The sequence below is a fragment of the Centroberyx gerrardi genome, chromosome 16 (assembly GCF_048128805.1).
Source record: "Centroberyx gerrardi isolate f3 chromosome 16, fCenGer3.hap1.cur.20231027, whole genome shotgun sequence".
Lineage (NCBI taxonomy): Eukaryota > Metazoa > Chordata > Actinopteri > Beryciformes > Berycidae > Centroberyx > Centroberyx gerrardi.
The window spans coordinates 9247087-9265120 of NC_136012.1; the positions used below are offsets into that span (position 1 = coordinate 9247087).

Consider the following 18034-nt stretch of genomic DNA (forward strand, 5'->3'; position numbering starts at 1 on the left):
CACACACACACACACACACACACACACACGCGCGCGCTAACACACGCTAACACACACTGGGGCAGAGGGCATTAACCTTTCAAAAAGGATTGTAACATACATGAACAGGCAAGCAATCATGCTGTGATTCATAGCCAACATGAATATGAAACCTTGACAGCGGACAAAAAAGACCATTCTTCCCTATATGAACTAACTCTTACAGTGGATTTATTATTAAAAATGACTGCAGACAGTTTGGCCATTTTAAATCTGTTTACAGGTTTAATCTACATTGTGCAATTCAGAGTGTTTCTATACATTGTATGTTTGCACTGAAGTTGTGAATTCATGTGAGATGCACAATGGTAAAATGAATGTTTTTTATGTGACAACCATGTATGGACAACACATCACCCTGTCTGTACAAGCTCATGTCCTCTTCAGAGGACATTCACTGCAAAAACTGTTATTTTATCTTGTATCCAGACTTATCAAGCTTATTTTAGGATTTTTTTGGTGAAATCATCTTACTGCACTGGCAGATAATTATACCGGTTGCAACAAATTTGACTTTTTTATTCAGGATAATGAAGGATAAAGGATAAAGGATAACTACCTTGTTTCAGGACATTTATTTGGTAAAAGTGAAATTGTCTTGGAAAAAGTTTCTTGTTTCACGATTTTCTGCATTGTTTTATGATGATTTTGTGAAAGAAGTCATTTTGGCATGTATCAGGTGAAATGTAATGAAACCAGCAAGATTATCTGCCAGTGCAGTGAGACAGTTCGACTAAAAATATCACGAAATAAGTTGAAATCACTGGACAGCTTGTCATTTTTTGCAGTGCATAACTCACTTGTATTTTACACATCTATGTACAGGGGGACACAGAGGTGAGAGCAGGTCTATGACATGTACAAATGCAGTTGATGAATATGATTTCAACAGGTGAACAATCCCCAAGCATGAGTGGCAGCCATAAAATGACTTCATATTTTACATTACAACCAGAGATGCATACAAATCATGACCAGCAAGTTAAGTATTTTTCTTCACCTGTACTGTAAATCACAGAAATACATACTGCACTGGATTTCTCAAAAGCCAGGTGTATTGTCTTTATTTCACTGGCTTAAGGTATCTTAGAAGTTCTTCTATACTAACTGATGGCTGAACCATTTACCCATTAACCCATCAGCAAGACAATGATTTTTTTTTTAACTGAATACAGTTAGACATGAGATTGTAGAATGACAAATTCATGACAATACACAGAGAAAGAATGCACACAAAGCGAAAAGAGAGTCTGAAGTGAATTAGGTCATACATAGGCAGTGGTGAGTCATAGCGTGGGAATAGAGTGACAACAAGGAGGAATGGAAAAAGTTCAGCATTTCATGTGAGGAAGCTGACAGCTGAGGGCTGGAAGTGAGGGCTGATGGTCCCAGAGTAGAGGAAGAGAAGGAAGGGGAGAGAAAGGAAGCAAGAAAGAGAGAAAGAAGAGAGTCCAGTGTGGGGACTCTCTTCGGGGTAGCAGGGTAGAGAGAGAGAGAAAGAGACAAAAAGAGAGAGGGAGAGAGTGGGGCAGAGAAAGGACGAGAGAAAGATGGATCCAACAGCTTCCGGAGCAGAGTCTCACTTTAAGAAGCTGATGAGCGGCTGGAGGAAAAGTCCCACAGTTCCCAGCACACACACCGTCACAAAAACCCACAGGAAGATCCTGTCGATGACCATGGCGACGTACTTCCAGTCATCCTCCACCTGAGGAGAGAAGAGAAGAGAAGAGAAGAGAAGAGAAGAGAAGAGAAGAGAAGAGAAGAGAAGAGAAGAGAAGAGAAGAGAAGAGAAGAGAAACCATTTAGGGCAAAAATGAAGCAAGAGTACAAAAATATCTAGGATGCAAGTGGTCATGTGGAATACATCTGCTCTCTCTCCTCCTCCCTACTTCTCTCTCTCTCTCCTTCCATCCTGCTTTCTTTTTCTCACTCTCTCTAAAAGACTCACATCGACCTTTGCTTAATGGCATCTGAAAAAGAAACGTGCGATTTCTAGCAATGACACTAACCATCACTTTCACTCCACTGTGTCCACAGTAGATTTTTATGGCTATGGGGAAATAAATAGAGGTGTGTGTGTGAGTATGTGTGTGTGTGTGTGTGTGTGTGCGTGTGTGTGTGTGTGTGTGTGTATGAGAGATGAAGTAATCTCTCTTCTCCTTCTCTCTCTCTCATTCCTTCTTTCCTTCTTATCTGGAACCATCAGCACCCGCTACCATGCATCTTGTTATTGGGTTAGTACTGTGTGTGTGCGCGCGTGAGTATGTGTGTGTGTGTGTACGCATATATATTCCTAGAGCAGCCAGCTGTGGCCGATTGGATCAGGCTGAAGTAACCATAACACCATTGTGTGCTTAGGGGAGGGAGCACGGCTCCTCTGTATGCATCATTGAAGCATCCAGGCTTTGCTAAGAAAAGATGGAGCAGCAGGAACAAACATATCAGGAGCATACAGAGTGTGAGGGAGGCGTACGCAGAGCGCTCCGTCTCTCACAAACAAGCAGCTTTACACTCCCATCATAGCTCCATGTAAATGGCTTTAACGGCAGTTAGATCCAAGCCAGGTAGAAATGCACACATCATGCAGTTAAGACACATGTAACAGAGAATATACTGTATGTATATCTACTGTATGTGTGTGTGTTTTCGGCCTGGAGTTTTCCATGGCATTTCAGGACTGCTTGCACTGCAAAAAATATCCATCTTAACATGTTATTTAATCTCGTATTCAGTCTTAAACATTATTTTTCTTAGGGAAAGTGAAGAATAATTTAATGTTGTGAGATAATTCCACCTATTTCCAATGCCATTTCACTTATTTCACAAAATTTCTCGGAACAAGTGACACTATCTAAGGCAAATCTCTCCACTAGTATAAAAAAAAATGACATTTCTAAATTCTTTAAACAATTTGATTTGCATTGAAAACAAATGCAATTATCTCAGCTCATTGGCATTTTTTCACTTGTCTTAAGAAAATGCTATTTTTTAAACTCAATATTAGATTAAACTAAGATGGATATCTTCCATAGTGTGGACAAGCACATTGGGTAATAGCATTTCTCTAAAGTGTAGTAATGGCTCCTATTATGTAAACCCAGGGAAGAGGATAGAGAGGCCTCTCCTCTGTCCAGTTCTCACTTGAGGATATAATCCTAAACCATGGTTCATGGTGTTATTAGTCCTACAGCTGAGAGAGATATTTCAAATCAAATGGGAAGCCGCTATCCTAAACATTCCTCAAATAATGCGATAATGCAAAAAATGCACAAAAACTTTGTCCATTCTTTAGTGAGAAGAAAGAACTTTTACTTTTTGTGGTTACACTGTGGTACGTATGAAAAAACTGTAACAAGACAACTCAAACTTCATGCTGGCTAACGTACCTCTTTGGCTTTGTTGCGAGTCCTCATGTTCTCGGCGATGTACTTGACGCTCTCGATGGCCTGCTTGATCTCTGGCGACACCACGGAGAAGGCGACCACAGCGTTGACCGACGCCGGGGCGTTCAGGGCCCTCGGCAGCTTGGGCAGCTCCGACTCCTGGGGCGCCTGGGTCTGCGGGGCCTGGGGAGGAGGGGGCACCATCGGGGGAGGCACCGGGGTCGGCACCTCCTTCCCTCGGTAGGGGCACCTCCTGTTCATATCCCGGTTCAGGTCGCGGTTCATGTCGCTGTACTCCACACAGTTCATGGAGCCCCCGGCTGAGGTGGCGCCTCCTCCCCCGGCTCCACTATCCAGCGGTGGACACGCTACGCCCCCGGTGATACCCCCAATGCCTACCCCTCCTCCTCCTCCTCCTCCTCCTCCTCCTCCACCTCCACCTCCTCCCAGGCTGTTCTTCCTCTTCTTGTTCCCTCCGCTGCTCCCTCCTCCTCCTCCTCCTCCTCCTCCCCCCGTCCCTCCGCCGATACTCCCGGAGGTGGAGCAGCCCTGGTCGATGGGCCGCCTCATCAGCATCACCCTGGGCAGCACCCCGAGGAACACGGACCGCACCCACTCCGGCATGGTGTGGGTCATGGGCGTGCGGTAGTGGACGTTGAGCACGAAGACGGTGATGACGATGCTGAGCGTGACGAAGATCATGGTGAAGAGGAGGTACTCGCCGATCAGGGGGATGACGAGCGACGTGGAGGGGATGGTCTCGGTGATGACCAGCAGGAACACGGTGAGGGAGAGCAGGACGGAGATGCAGAGGGTGACCTTCTCGCCGCAGTCGGACGGCAGGTAGAAGACGAGCACCGTGAGGAAGGAGATGAGGAGGCAGGGGATGATGAGGTTGATGGTGTAGAAGAGCGGCAGGCGGCGGATGTAGAAGGAGTAGGTGATGTCTGGGTAGATCTCCTCGCAGCAGTTGTACTTGATGTCGTGCTTGTAGCCCGGAGCATCGATGATCTCCCACTCTCCGCTCTCCCAGAAATCTTTCAGGTTCACCTGGTGAAAAGCAAAACACAACTGTGAAGCGAATATTGCTTAGAAGTTATTTTGAGGAATGCTATTTTAAGACCAACGATCTCCCTCTATGAAAAGTGGTTAGTTCAAAATGTTCAAAATCTGCCTCTTGTAAACTGTGACACCTCACTAAATGAATGCTGGCATGGAAGTAAAAAGGGATTTTATTGAAGTTAGTCACTTTTTATCTAAACATTTTTGCAACACAATAGTAAAATTTTCGAGGATACAATCTTGTTATTAACAAGTAATGAATATCAGCTAACATTTTCATGACATGTTGGGATGAAACACTTTTATTGTTCACAATATCACATAAAGAAAGAAAAAGCTCCCAGACACTGTCTACTGAACTCTGCTAAGAGCATCTTTATTAGGAACAACGTTTCAGTACTGAGACCTTCATCAGGTTATATTTTGGGTCTCAGTACTTGTTCCTAATAAAGACGTTCTAATAAAAGTTCAGTAGACTGTGTGGGAGCTTTTTCTTTCTTTACTTGCCGACTTATGGTCTTCTCCTACGCACCTGTCACCTTGAATTAGGTGTGCAAAAGCTCTACCATTTTATGTTCACAATATCCCACAAAACATTGCTTCTTGTTCATGCCGTGTATTGTATACTATAGTATAGTGCAGTACAGTACACATATGTAGTATAGCATAGAATGACTCATGCTAGGTGGACAGGATCTCTCCCCTGTGATTTTGAGTGTCCCACTGACCTTTGAGCCGATGAGCACCAGGTCGATCTTGGCCTTGTCGTAGGTCCAGGAGCCAAACTTCATGGAGCAGTTCTGGTAGTCGAAGGGGAAGTAGGTGATGTCCATGGGGCAGGAGGACTTGAAGATGGCCGGAGGAACCCAGGTGATGGTGCCATCAAACTTCAGCAGAGCCTTGGTCTTGTCTTCCACCAGGAAATCGCCCACGGCACTGAGAAAGGGCATTTTCAAGGAGGCATTAACATCATTGCATTCAAAGGCCATTATCCCCTTTAACCGAAAAGGTCAGAACAGGGTGGGCAGAAATAAATCATGTAACATCAGGATATAGGGAGGAGGGTGTGAAAATGAGGACTCATGAATAAAAAAGGTCTAAAAAAAGGGCTGACTCTGCATTCAGACTGACAGCAACCACATCATCATGCTACTGCCCATGGTTAATTTGAGCAACATGTTGCAGCAATATGCAGGACATGCAATATAGGACTGCAAATATGTGGTTGCCTGCTCATGGGTGATGTCTGACATTCAGTTGCAGCAAACCTCTGCTTGCCAACAAAGAGGAGAGAAAGTGACTGTGGTCAACATCATCTGACTTGTCCAAGGTCACAGAAAGACTTCAGGCAAATGATTATTCAACTTGCTCGCTGTGTGAACTCGCACTAAACCACAATAAAGGAATCATTGAAGACAGCCTGAAAATGTCTCAGCATAGCATTACTGGGCAAACTGACTGGCGCTCTTCTCCTCTTAGCATTTGTGCACTCAAGCTCTTACTTGTTGTACAAGACGATGTCTGGCCTCCAAATCTTGTTGGAAGGAACTCGTATGAACTCGATCCCATCATATTCAATGGGGGCCCATTTCAGTTTGTAGTCGTTCCAGACCTGAAACACAGGCAAACCGATAAATGATCAGATCCTAACAGAACTCACTGTGTACAAAGCATTTGGCGTCATTGAAGACCACACATCAAGGATCGGATCTGAACTTTACTCACATGTCTCAGCCATAGATTGGTTTCCATGATCTGATTCACCTCATCCTGAGAGGACAAATAGAAGACAAATTAGACAACAACAGGAGAGGAACTTGGATGGATGGATGGAGGGACAGACGGATGGATGGATGGATGGATGGATGGATGGGTGATATGTGATCTCCAGTCTTACCACTTTGACCAGTTGGGATATGGAGACCTCGAACTCCACTGTGACTGGATCAGATACATTCTCCACTGGTCGGATGAACTGGTTGTACCTCCGGAATAACCTCCGAAATAATCTGTCCTCCCCTTTGGAAGAATAACAGCCTAATGAGAGAGGAGAAGAAGAAGAAGAAGAAGAAGAAGAAGGTTATAACAAGATAGACAAAATCATAGAGAGAAAGATAAAATAAGAAATATAAAAGCGATACTACTCTTTAGCATACACTATGTAGAGTGATAGTAGGCGATTAGCATTATCTCAAAAGTCAGAAAACTAAAGCTAAAGGGTAAGTTATTTTGAACAATATGTGGCTAAATCTGGCAGTTTTCCCTCTCTGTGTGGCCCTTGCCAGGGATTCTTCCATTTTTTTTTCCTAATGAGGTTTTCATGCAAGTTTCAATGGGAACAGGTTTTCCTTGTTCTCATTGAGGGTCTAAGGTTGGGGGATGTCGTTTTTCGTTTATTGCGGATAAGTTGACCAATGGGACAATCTAAAAAGACATGGTGTATTCCTTTCAGAGAGCGAGAGAAAAATAGAGTGAGAGACAGAGAATGAGAGATAGGAAATCACAGACAGAGAGACACGCAGAGAAAGCAAGAGACATATCATCCCACATCCATATTAACAGTTTAATCAATGTCTGTTTGCTCTGGATGCAGAAAGAGGGCTGTGGGAGATCGAAGAGTGCTACGCAAGGCATTGCGTATTTCAGCTGTGTGTTTACATGAGGAGGGCAAGTGAAAGCTTCAAAGCTTTTAGCAAATCTCCAAGCAGAGGATGCTTTCAGCAAGAAGGGAATGCTGTGATCTTGTCTGGTGTGTGTCTGTGTATATTTATGTGCGTGTGTGCGCGTGTGACTGTGTTTTCACTGTTAAATGCTGAGTGTACTTTGAAAGGCTCAGTTGAAGGTCATATCGTGGAAAACTGCCACTAGTAACTCTGGTGCCTGGGATGGGACATAGACCCACGCCTGTCCAAGCAGAAAATGTTGCCTCACTTGGGACAGCACACACACACACACACACACACACACACCGCCACCACCACCACGACTTCAAAAAAAGGCTGTGCCAGTGGTTTCAGGAGACACTAGGCTCCAAATCCGCTATATATCCCCACAGAAAAACAACCAGAAATGCACTCTGTCTCTTCATCTGCTACTATCTTCATCTCAGTCTCTTCCTCCCATTTCTACTTAATCATCTCCCTCACTCTTTCACTATATCTCATTGACTGTATCTGTTTGTTCTCTCACTTCATCTTATACCCACTTACTGACTCTCGGATTTCATATCCGTCTTTTAATGTTACATTCATCTGACAACGTAGATGAGCAGGAAAGACAAACTTTACCTCACTGTGCCAGTGCTTGTGCCTTTGTATCTTGTCTTTAAAGTGATCTGGCCATGCTAGAGACTGTTTAACTGCCAGGCAGATTCCAGGGCAACTATTTTCAGTATTTGAAACCATGATGAAATATAGTTTCCCAGGTTTTATAAAATAAACAATATGTTAATATGATAAGATCCAATATGACATTACATTGGAAACGTATTGTCAAGCCAGCACAGACATAACATAAATCTTTAAACATATACATGACACAGACATAATACTTGTACATAAACAAGCTCCTGGTACATCAGTCAGTGTCTACTTATTGAGAAGCCAAGTCTGGTAGTATCCTCTGTTACTATGATACCAGTCAACCAGTTAAAACACCAGTGCTTTGCCTGGGCAATGCCTCACTGACAAAACTTCTTTTGAAAGTAGAGGCCAACCACTCCCATCATACCTTTCAAGTCAAGGAGGGGCACACACATCATTGAACATGGTCCCAAACCATCAAACCTGCACGTGCAGAGCCATTTTTAGTGTTGGAGGGGTGGGGGTGGGGGGGTGCTGCTTCACTGAAAGGCCAAACAGGGCGCAACTAATACCCATATACACACAAATAGGCACGCACACAGACACTCAACAAATAAATAAAACATGGCCTTTTAATGGGACAGTTTCATTCAGCGTGACTCAGTTAACCCTCTTCGATCCAGTAAAATACTATTTTCACTTATCATCCTGTACATGTACTCGTCATCATCATCATCATCATCATCATCATCATCATCACCATCATCATCTCTCAATAATTTGCATGTCCTCATATTTCTCCTCATGCATCTCATCACTGAAAGTGTTAGTCATATAACCAATAGGTGCAAGGAAGAACAACAACTGACACTGTCTAAGTTACATACATAGGAGTTTTAGTTATACAAACATTTCTCGGATGTAGAGCTGCTCTGGAGTCAGAAATAATCTCATTGGTTGAGTTAAACCTCAGTGGGCGGAGCCAAAGAACCTCAGTTTTGCAGAGCGCAAGTTGGCTAGCTGGCAAACTTGCATGGCAAAGTCAAAATATAATTAAGCAATATAAATGGCAATGACTTGATGACCATGATTCGTGGTCTTGGAAGAAAGAATTTAATTTGGTTGTATTCCTTATTAAGTCTATTTGATGGCCTGTATATGTACATTCCACGGGTGATTGGTTCCACTGAGCAAGTTAAGGTCAATCTGAAACATAAATCACTTGAAGTGTGTCCAGTAATATCAGAATCTAAGAATGATAATACAGAAACATACTGAACAACATCCATAACCTGTTTTAACATTGCAAGGGACAGACACAGCTCAGAGGTAACATCAGGTTACAGAGGTAAAAATCCAATCACCAACACATTCATGCCAGTTACATAATCACAACATCTGGTGCACATAAAACTGTACCCAAAAACGCGCACACACGCCCACACATACACACACACACAAACAAGAGAGTGAAGGAAAGCAGGATTGACCAGGTAGCAGCTGCTGATACAAATGTTAAATACAGAGTATGAGAGCACTACTCAAACTATACAGAGGATTTTACATCAGGTTCTGTTCATTTGAAATGGCCGTTCATGGTATAAACCAAGCTGACCAGATGCCAGAGAGTCACTGGTTTGTTATCAAGCACTGGCACGGGTGTTTCCCAGTTTGAGCTGCCAACTGGGTGGATGCTGGTCTTCTATCTAAGGTGTCGAACAAACTGTGCCTTTAAGCAAGGCAGTTAACCTGAACCTGTGTCTCAGATTAATGAATGATACATCTAATATCTGTAGGGGGTGGAAAGTAATATAATAATATCATTATAATTAATAAATTACTTCTGTGGTGGAAAGCATGGAAGCTATGTCAGCAAGAGATGGTAAAACTGCTGGATTTTATGGATATTATATGTTATTTTTTAGCAGTCTATGCTGTGCTGTGTTGCTATTTTGAGATTTTGCAGCTTTCTAGTAGTAATCTCCCTACTGTGTAATCCTAAATTTATATTGTTTTATGTTTGGCTTGCCTTTGATGTTAAGTGTCTTTGAGTGTCCATAGCCTATGTTGTCCTCTTAGATATACAACTTTTGGTTAATTAATCAGTTAAAACTAAAAGTTGTTACATTATTAGTTATTATTATTATGTACACATTATTCATTAATCGTTTTCTTAGTTGTAGCTGTAAGTCTCTGAGTTGCAGAGTGATTGCTGTAACTGGAGAAATATGGTGGAGAAATTACACTGAAACATCAACGCTGGAAAAAAATAAACATTTAAGATTGTGTCAGCATAAATATGATCAGTAAAACTCTCCTTTATTACTGGTTAATTAGGGGCCGGCCAGCAGCTCTGCTGCTGCTCTTGTATTTTTGCCAGTTTCTTCTACTTTTTCTTCCTCCGAGGAAAACTGCCTTCCTATGCATGAAAATGCACAAAACTTTGCACGTAGGTTCAGTCCCATGCCAAACTTCCTCAACTGGCATTTGAATTATTTGAATTCTGTCCTCCTTTCAGCTATTGCAGTCAATGGAAAATAGAGCACCTCTAAACATCAGTTTTTCACTCATGGAGCATTCAACCCTTGTAAAAATAAATTACAGACATCTCTATTTTGTCTAGATAAAGTACACAAACACTCAGAATTTTATCTTGAAAACTGAATATTTGACACTACTTTGAAATCTGCCTTTATATGGATGGACAGATCTTATCATGGGTGCTGCAGAATAAACATGCATTCTTTGTTGTTACTTTCGCTACATCTGGCCGGCCCCGTCCATGACTGTTTGCAGTCCTAGTTTATTTTTACTATACAGTGTAAATGGTTAATAAATTATAAAAGCGCTCTTGGCCCTAAAGGATGTGAACAAGGCAACGTGTCGGTCAACAGGAATTAAAGCGAGACTAATATACCATAGCATTAGAAGCTGCCATGTAGACAATGTGAGAGTGTTTAGCCATCTACTTGGGGTATGTTACCCTGCAGTGTTGACCAAAATGTTACACAGTGTGCGTATCACAGTCATAAAGGTGCTGATACACTTGGAGGTTTTTTGGGCAACGTAGGCAACACACACAATACCAACTAACCAAATGAAAACACAGGAGTAACATCTATTCAAGTGTTGCCTTGCAAAAAGATTTTCCTGTGTGATTAAGAGATTGTGTGTTAAGGCAACTTCTTTATTAATCAATCAAATTAATCTTTAATAATTGATCATCATATTTGACCAGACATTTATTTTCCCTGGTCATCTCTGCCTGAACAGCTGAACCAAAACAGAATCTGTCATAAAGAGCTGAATTCTACTCCCAGTGACTCAACAGTCAGTCCATTCTGTCTCCCACAGAAACTTTCTCCCTGAATACCCTCAGTTCATTTCAGCCACCAGTATCAACTGTGTTTGACTGCTTTTACATCTGTTCTGTAGTTGTGAGTTTGGTTGTACATTTGATTGTTGTTTCTCCACTGTTGATTTGTCATCCAGTAACAAAACATCCATGGACTGGATAGAAGGAGAAAGGGTCATCTATAGCCCCATCAAGGTATGTGAGCATTTATTGCAGTTAAATTGTAAAGATTTTGAGCTGTAATTAAAATGTGGCATAAGAGGCTTTTGAGTGACATTATCTAATTTCCTTCAAAGGCATTGTTTGATGCACCGATATACGGAGACACTGTACAGCTCTGCTGGGAGAGGAAATATTGTATTGCAGTAAGTAGTAAGAACCACTTTTGTTTCAGGCCTACACAAAAGAAAACACCTGATCAATTCTGGTAAAGTGTCTCTTATGCTTATACATGAAGACATCTGATGTTTTCCATTCTGTTGTAGAAAAAACTGATGGTGCAGTTGTTGAGGCTTCAGCAACAAAACCGTCTCCCATCTCAGCTGACAGCTGAGGACATGACTGACTGGCTGGTGGAGCGGGGCAAGAAATCTCTCAGGGGGCGGTGAGACTTGCTGCGACACATACAGACAGTCCACCACTCAATCTATCATCAACTCTGCTCATGTTAATCTAGTCTGTTACTAATGAGCAGAAAATAGAGCAACAGTTAAGATGACCTTTCTGTTTTTTTTCTATTTGAAGATTGTGGAGGTTTGGACTGGAGGGTTTTGATGAAAGTGTCCAGCCTCTCCTCGCGCTGGTAAGACCATGATCATGAAAATGATCACATAACACTAGATTGATCCTGTAAATATGTCAAATGTTAATGGTGCATCCCATTTCTTGTTTCAGGTGTGGGAAGTGAACATCAGCATGAAAATGAGAGACATTGAGTTTGAAGCCCAAATGGTGCTCAACTCACCTGAAGCCAACAGTCCTTAAAAGATAAGATGAAACTTGAATGATTCCAGTGGGGAAATTGGGGCTTTGCAACAGCCAATAGTAATAAGATAGGTTAAAGAAAATGTGTATTTCAACTCATTTTGCACGTCTCTCATCGTCAGAGACCCTCAGATCATCCGGCTGGCTGAGGAAGCCACCAGGAGCCTGATGGAGAAGCAGCAGCAGCGGCCCGGCTCCAGCCTCCTCGGCCCAGAGGAAGTGACGATGCTGGTTGTGCCCAAAGTGCTGCAGGGCTTCTGGATTCATCCGGCGAGCCTCTTGTGTGTCATGCCCTCGCTGCAGCTCAGCGACCTGGCTGTCGGACTCACCAAGGCCGTTCAGGACAAGCTCTCCGCCTCTCTGACCTCAATGGACTGTCAGGCTGCCTTCTCCCGTTCCATCCGGGACGAGAAGGTCCTTTCTATCCAGGAGAAGGTGAGAGAGAAATACACACCGGACCTCCTGGTGGAAGAGCTGAACCGCTTTGGGCCTGAGTTGCTGACCAGGATCGTTGACGTCACAGTGGGGGAAATCGGTGTGATATTCGAGCCACAGAAACACACGGAGGTAAGAAGATCTGCGCACAAGTATGATAAAGTAGCTGCATAAGATACTGTGGAGTAAAAAAAAACAAACAGTATAATTTTCCAAAATTAAACGGCTTCTCTCCCTCTTCAGGTGGAACTAGATGATTCCACTCAGCCAGCTGTAGTGGAAAGAGCCATGAACTCCACCCCCCTTGATGGAGATTTGAGCCTAGAAGAGGACACAAGCCTCCCAACTGAAGCTCCTCTGGTTCCTCTGACCCTCCCTACTGAAGCTCTTGTGGTTCCTCTGAGCTTCCCAACCGAAGCTCCTCTGGTTCCTCTGACCCTCCCTACTGAAGGTCCTGTGGTTCCTCTGAGCCTCCCTACTGAAGCTCCTCTGGTTCCTCTGACCCTCCCTACTGAAGGTCCTGTGGTTCCTCTGAGCCTCCCCACTGAAGCTCCTCTGGTTCCTCTGACCCTCCCAACTGAAGCTCCTCAGGTTCCTCTGAACCTCCCTACTGAAGCTCCTCTGGTTCCTCTGAGCCTCCCTACTGAAGCTCCTCTGGTTCCTCTGAGCCTCCCTACTGAAGCTCCTGGGGTTCCTCTGAGCCTCTCTACTGAAGTTCCTGGGGTTCCTCTGAGCCTCCCTACTGAAGCTCCTCTGGTTCCTCTGAGCCTCCCTACTGAAGCTCCTGGGGTTCCTCTGAGCCTCCCTACTGAAGCTCCTGGGGTTCCTCTGAGCCTCCCTACTGAAGCTCCTGGGGTTCCTCTGAGCCTCCCTACTGAAGCTCCTGGGGTTCCTCTGAGCCTCCCTACTGAAGCTCCTGGGGTTCCTCTGAGCCTCCCTACTGAAGCTCCTGCCATTACTCCAGTCCAGGAAGGCTTGAGCAGCAGCCTGGTCGGCACTGAGGAGAAGCAGGAGGTGCAACAATCCTCTGACACCACATCAGGTAGTAGTTCTTCATCAGGTCCGTTCACACTGTAGCTAATACTTCCACCAAGATGAACTGAGGCATTGACTTTGCTCTTTTACTTTTCAGAGGTAAAAAAGACCAAGAAGAAGAGAGTCTGACGTTTCTTCCGCCGGCTGTTTAAAACACTCTGCAGCTGCTGCTGTGCAGCCGAGGACACAGAGAAGGACTGAAATTCCCTCTGCAAAAAATAAATTCAGTCCTGCATTGCAATCAGTCCATGTCAGTCATTTTTTTCATTTATTGTGAATTGATGCAATGCAAAATGAAGAAATTATCATACAGGAATTGCTTTTTGTTATCATGTGAAGACCATGTAACTCCAACTTTGCTGATTTTCATGTTGTAACTTCAGTTGAAGGATTACATGCTGCTCTCTGGGTTGAATAAATTCTATGGCTCTTGGTTCTTATGAAAGACTTTCAAAACCCTTTGGAAATTTGAAAAATGCATGATGCTAATATCTGTAGGGGGTGGAAAGTAATATAATAATATCATAAATGCATTATTTGAGTCCAGCAAATTCCACGAGAGGTTTGCAGAGGTTTAACAAGACTATACAGAACATCGTCATCGTCATCGTCATCGTCATCGTCATCGTCTCCGCCACACGATCCAGGCAACTGTTACTGCAGAGACTGAACCCAGTAGTTGTTTGGCTGTTTTTAGTTGGACTTGCAGTCAGCAAGGCTCTAACAGCCAGTTTGTAAACATGTCCAAAGCTGTCAAATATCAGGAGCATTATCTTACCAATATAACCTAGGTCAAGGTAATTTTATCTAAGAAGGCTACGTCAAACGGATGGTCTGTCTCAAAAATTAGCGCAAGCCATTCCAACACACACACACGCGCACACACACACACACACACACACACACACAAAGACTGCACTAGGATTCCACCCCACATTTTGTCCCACACAAAGGTGTGGGATCCAAAAATAAAATGTGGAGCAGAGAGCAGCAGATGAGGGAATATGCAGTGATTTCTCATAGACATAAATTTAATTCCTTGTTACCACCCACCTGAAACTTATGGCAAAGCGCTAATCTCTCTCCAGAAGTCTTTGCTACCAAATTATTCTGACCAGTAGGAAACAAGACTGAAAGCCTTCAGATCCAGTTCGGAGGCTCCATGGGTAAAAAGGTCCATTATATAGTGACTTCGAAACTTTCAAAAAGTTTCCCGAGGTCATGGGCAGAGGCAAGTTGAGTCTTAAAGCTTAATGAAAAGGCCTCTCTCCTGAGACCCCTTCTGTAATTTCAGCTCTTGGTACCTGCCTTAAAAATACTGGCCGCCGCTCCCTGATTCGCCGCACTCCCACAACCTCGTTTAAGCCTCTAATTGGGTGAGGGGAAATGAGGGCAATTATAATCGCTCAATTAATTGGACCTTTTGTTCACTGTGAAAAAAAAATAAAGCCAATGCATTTTTCTGTGCTGGTACAGTCACTCCCCTAACTCCCTTTCTTCTTTCTGCCACTGAAGATCTTAAGTATCCTTCATTTAAAGGAAGTTAATTATAACCTTTGCCCTTTCACCTTGGCTGAGTCTACACACTACTTTTACCATTCGCTACACGCCTGGGCTCTTAACCCGGGATCTTAGTTTTTAATTTAATTTGTGCACCGCAACACTGCATATATGAGTGTGCAGGCAGGGAGTGATAAATCATATGTGATTTAGGATGTTTCATGAAGAATACTGCCCTCTTCAAAGCAGTCCTACCTGTGACAAATCACATTATTCCAACTGAACTGAATGGAGGATTGACTTTTTGGAATCACTGAGTTCATAGGGCATTGAGCTTTTATACCCAAATGAGGGTTACTTCATAGCAGAGATAACAGGTCCGAACCAGAAAACCACAAAATGTTTCTTGATGACTATCAGCTTTAGGACGAACTTTAGGAGAACTGTCCCAGATCATGAGAATCACAAGTGTGAATTCAGTTTTATAGTCAGGTTTAGCTTTACCGGACATGCACTCTTTGCTTCTCCCGTCTTGACATGTGACAAGAGACAAGCCTTTGTTCTAGACAGCTGACACGGAGAAAGCCAAGTCAAGCAGTCATGCATTACTCCCTTAAATAGCAACATTGATTTCGAATTAGCAAGCCAAAGAGTGAGTCTATCTGCGTCTCTTGTAGCTACAGGAGCCTAAAGCCCCTTGGGGAGGCCCTTTGATCAGGCATGTGCTTGACGTGATGGGTCTGGGAGCGCGTCTTGGACACTTTGGAGGAACTAATTACCCTCCAATAATACACTGCTGACACAGTGTGTCTGTGTGTGTGTGTGTGTGTGTGTGTGTGTGTGTGTGTGTGTGTGTGTGTGTGTGACGGAAATACAAATAGAATAAGGGAGAGGGGAGAGAAGAGATAAGAGGAGAAAGAGTGACAGCAAGAGAGAGCAGAGAAAAGCTAGATAGCGTGTCTTTGCTCTCCAGGGTTTTTGAGAGCCTGACTGTGACATGCTGAATGATTCACAAGAGGATCCAGAGTGATTACTGCATGTGGTGTGACCATCCAATTAAGCATATGGCTCTCATGTGCTGTATGTGCACTGGGTGCCTGTGTGTGTGTATGTTTTAGCTTATATGTGTCTTCATGTGTATGAGGGCTTGCCTACATCCATACATGCACACATGTTCCTGTCTGTGTATGTTGCCCTAGAGGTCCTAGAGGTTGCCCTATATCCATTCAGCTATGATTAGAATCATCATGAACAGTATGGGATCTCTTCACTGATATATTACCACCAAAGCATTGATATATTACCACCAAATCAAATTATAACTTTACCAATGAAATGACTATCACGGTTATAAGCAGTAGGTCCTTGCTTCCATGCTTTCATTTGGGAAGAATTCTGAGATTTCAGATTGCATTCTCCACAAAATGTTTTTATTTTGTCATGTAACATGTATGTTAAGACATGTAAGAAACATTTGTAAACCAGCAGAGAGGAAAAATGCACTGCATCAAATGTAAAGGTGATCTAACTGTGGCAATCTTTTAAGTAGCCCAATGCAATTATACTGTTACAGTAAATATCAAAACTCCACCTGAGACCTTTAACACTTCCCATATTGACCCATACTCATATTGACTCCCACGTTGCTGTTTGTCCATATTGAGGGAAAGGCAAAGACAGAACACACACACTCCAAAACACAACTTGGTTCTACTAGATGATTAACAAATACTAGAGGAAAAACAAATCTACAGACTTTGCTGTTTGTGCCATATGTGCTCATCCAGTGAGCACTGCTGAGATATATGGGGAGTGGTATATGCATCATGGATATAAGCAGACCAACAATCAGACAGTCTGCCAGGCAAATGAAAAAGCAGATAGGAGGGGAAAGAGAGATTAGATCGCTCCCAGTTGAATTTTCCTGAAAGGTAGGAATACTCAATACCCAGCGGCTCTGGATGACTGATTACACCTTGTGTTTTCATATGATGGATGGAGCCTTAACGGTTGGATTTAGAATGTGTTTAGATGTAGCTACAGATGTTGCATTTGCAGTCATCTTTCATTAGAGTGGAGGCTCTGCATGCAACAATGCAGTGCTGCAACACTCTTGTTCTGCCCCCGAAATAATTGTACAGTTTAGCGCTTTTTTCAGCCATCTGAAGGCATGAGGAATGGCCTGGTAACTTGTGTAAGTTGTGTCTTACAATCTAACTTTTTATCTCATAATATGAAAGGATATGCTTGCTTACTTACTTAGGACTTACTTAGGCTTAGTTACTACTCGAATTCAGAAGGAATCAATGAAGCAATGCGGATTCCGTCCTTGTCGCAGAGCAGTGGACCAGCTTTTTACCCTCTCACAGATAATCGAGGTGTGATGGGAATTTGTTAATCCTGTCTACATTTTTTTGTGGATTTGGAAAAGGCTTACGACTGCATTCCCCAAGGTATCACATGGGAGGTGCTGTGGGAGTACGGGGCGCCAATGCTGCTGCTGCAAGCCATTCAGTCCCTAAACATTCGACACCAGAGCTGTGCTCTGTGCATTAAGTCAGGCTTGTTGAAGGTGGACATCAGATTGCAACAAGGATGTGCCTTGTCCCCTCTGGCCATGTCCCATTTGTGATATTCATGTACGGGATATCAAGATGCAGCCGAGGCCTGGAGAGTGTCTGGTTCGGTGAAATTAGGGTGGCATCTCTGCTGTTTGTGGATGATGATGTCTTTCTGGCTTCATCAGACCGTGATCTCTGATGTGCACTGGAGCGGTTTGCAGCTGAGCGTGACGCAGTCAACATGACGATCAGCACCTCCAAGGTGGAGGTCATGGTTCTCTCCCAGAAAAAGGTGTCTTTTTTCATCCAGGTGAGGGGTGAGCAGCTGCCCAAGAGGAGGAGTTCAGGTATCTTGGAGTCTTATTCCCAAGTGAGGGT

At 43.4% G+C, this 18034-nt stretch overlaps 1 protein-coding gene across 2 annotated transcripts in view; it reads right to left on the reverse strand.

The window, feature by feature from the left end:
* Positions 1-1618: 1618 nt before the first annotated feature.
* Positions 1619-18034, reverse strand: part of LOC139925867 (neuronal acetylcholine receptor subunit alpha-3-like) — a 21663-nt gene continuing 5247 nt past the window's right edge. Inside the window, exons 2-7 of one of the 2 annotated variants that reach the window (XM_071917374.2) lie at positions 6382-6521; positions 6210-6254; positions 5987-6096; positions 5213-5420; positions 3426-4472; positions 1619-1744 (exon numbers count right to left, since the gene is read on the reverse strand). In XM_071917374.2, coding sequence (XP_071773475.2) covers positions 1619-1744; positions 3426-4472; positions 5213-5420; positions 5987-6096; positions 6210-6254; positions 6382-6521 — 1676 coding nt within the window. Of the gene's footprint in view, positions 1745-3425; positions 4473-5212; positions 5421-5986; positions 6097-6209; positions 6255-6381; positions 6522-18034 lie in introns of those variants that run through there. The other variant, XM_078288981.1, reaches the window with a different exon arrangement.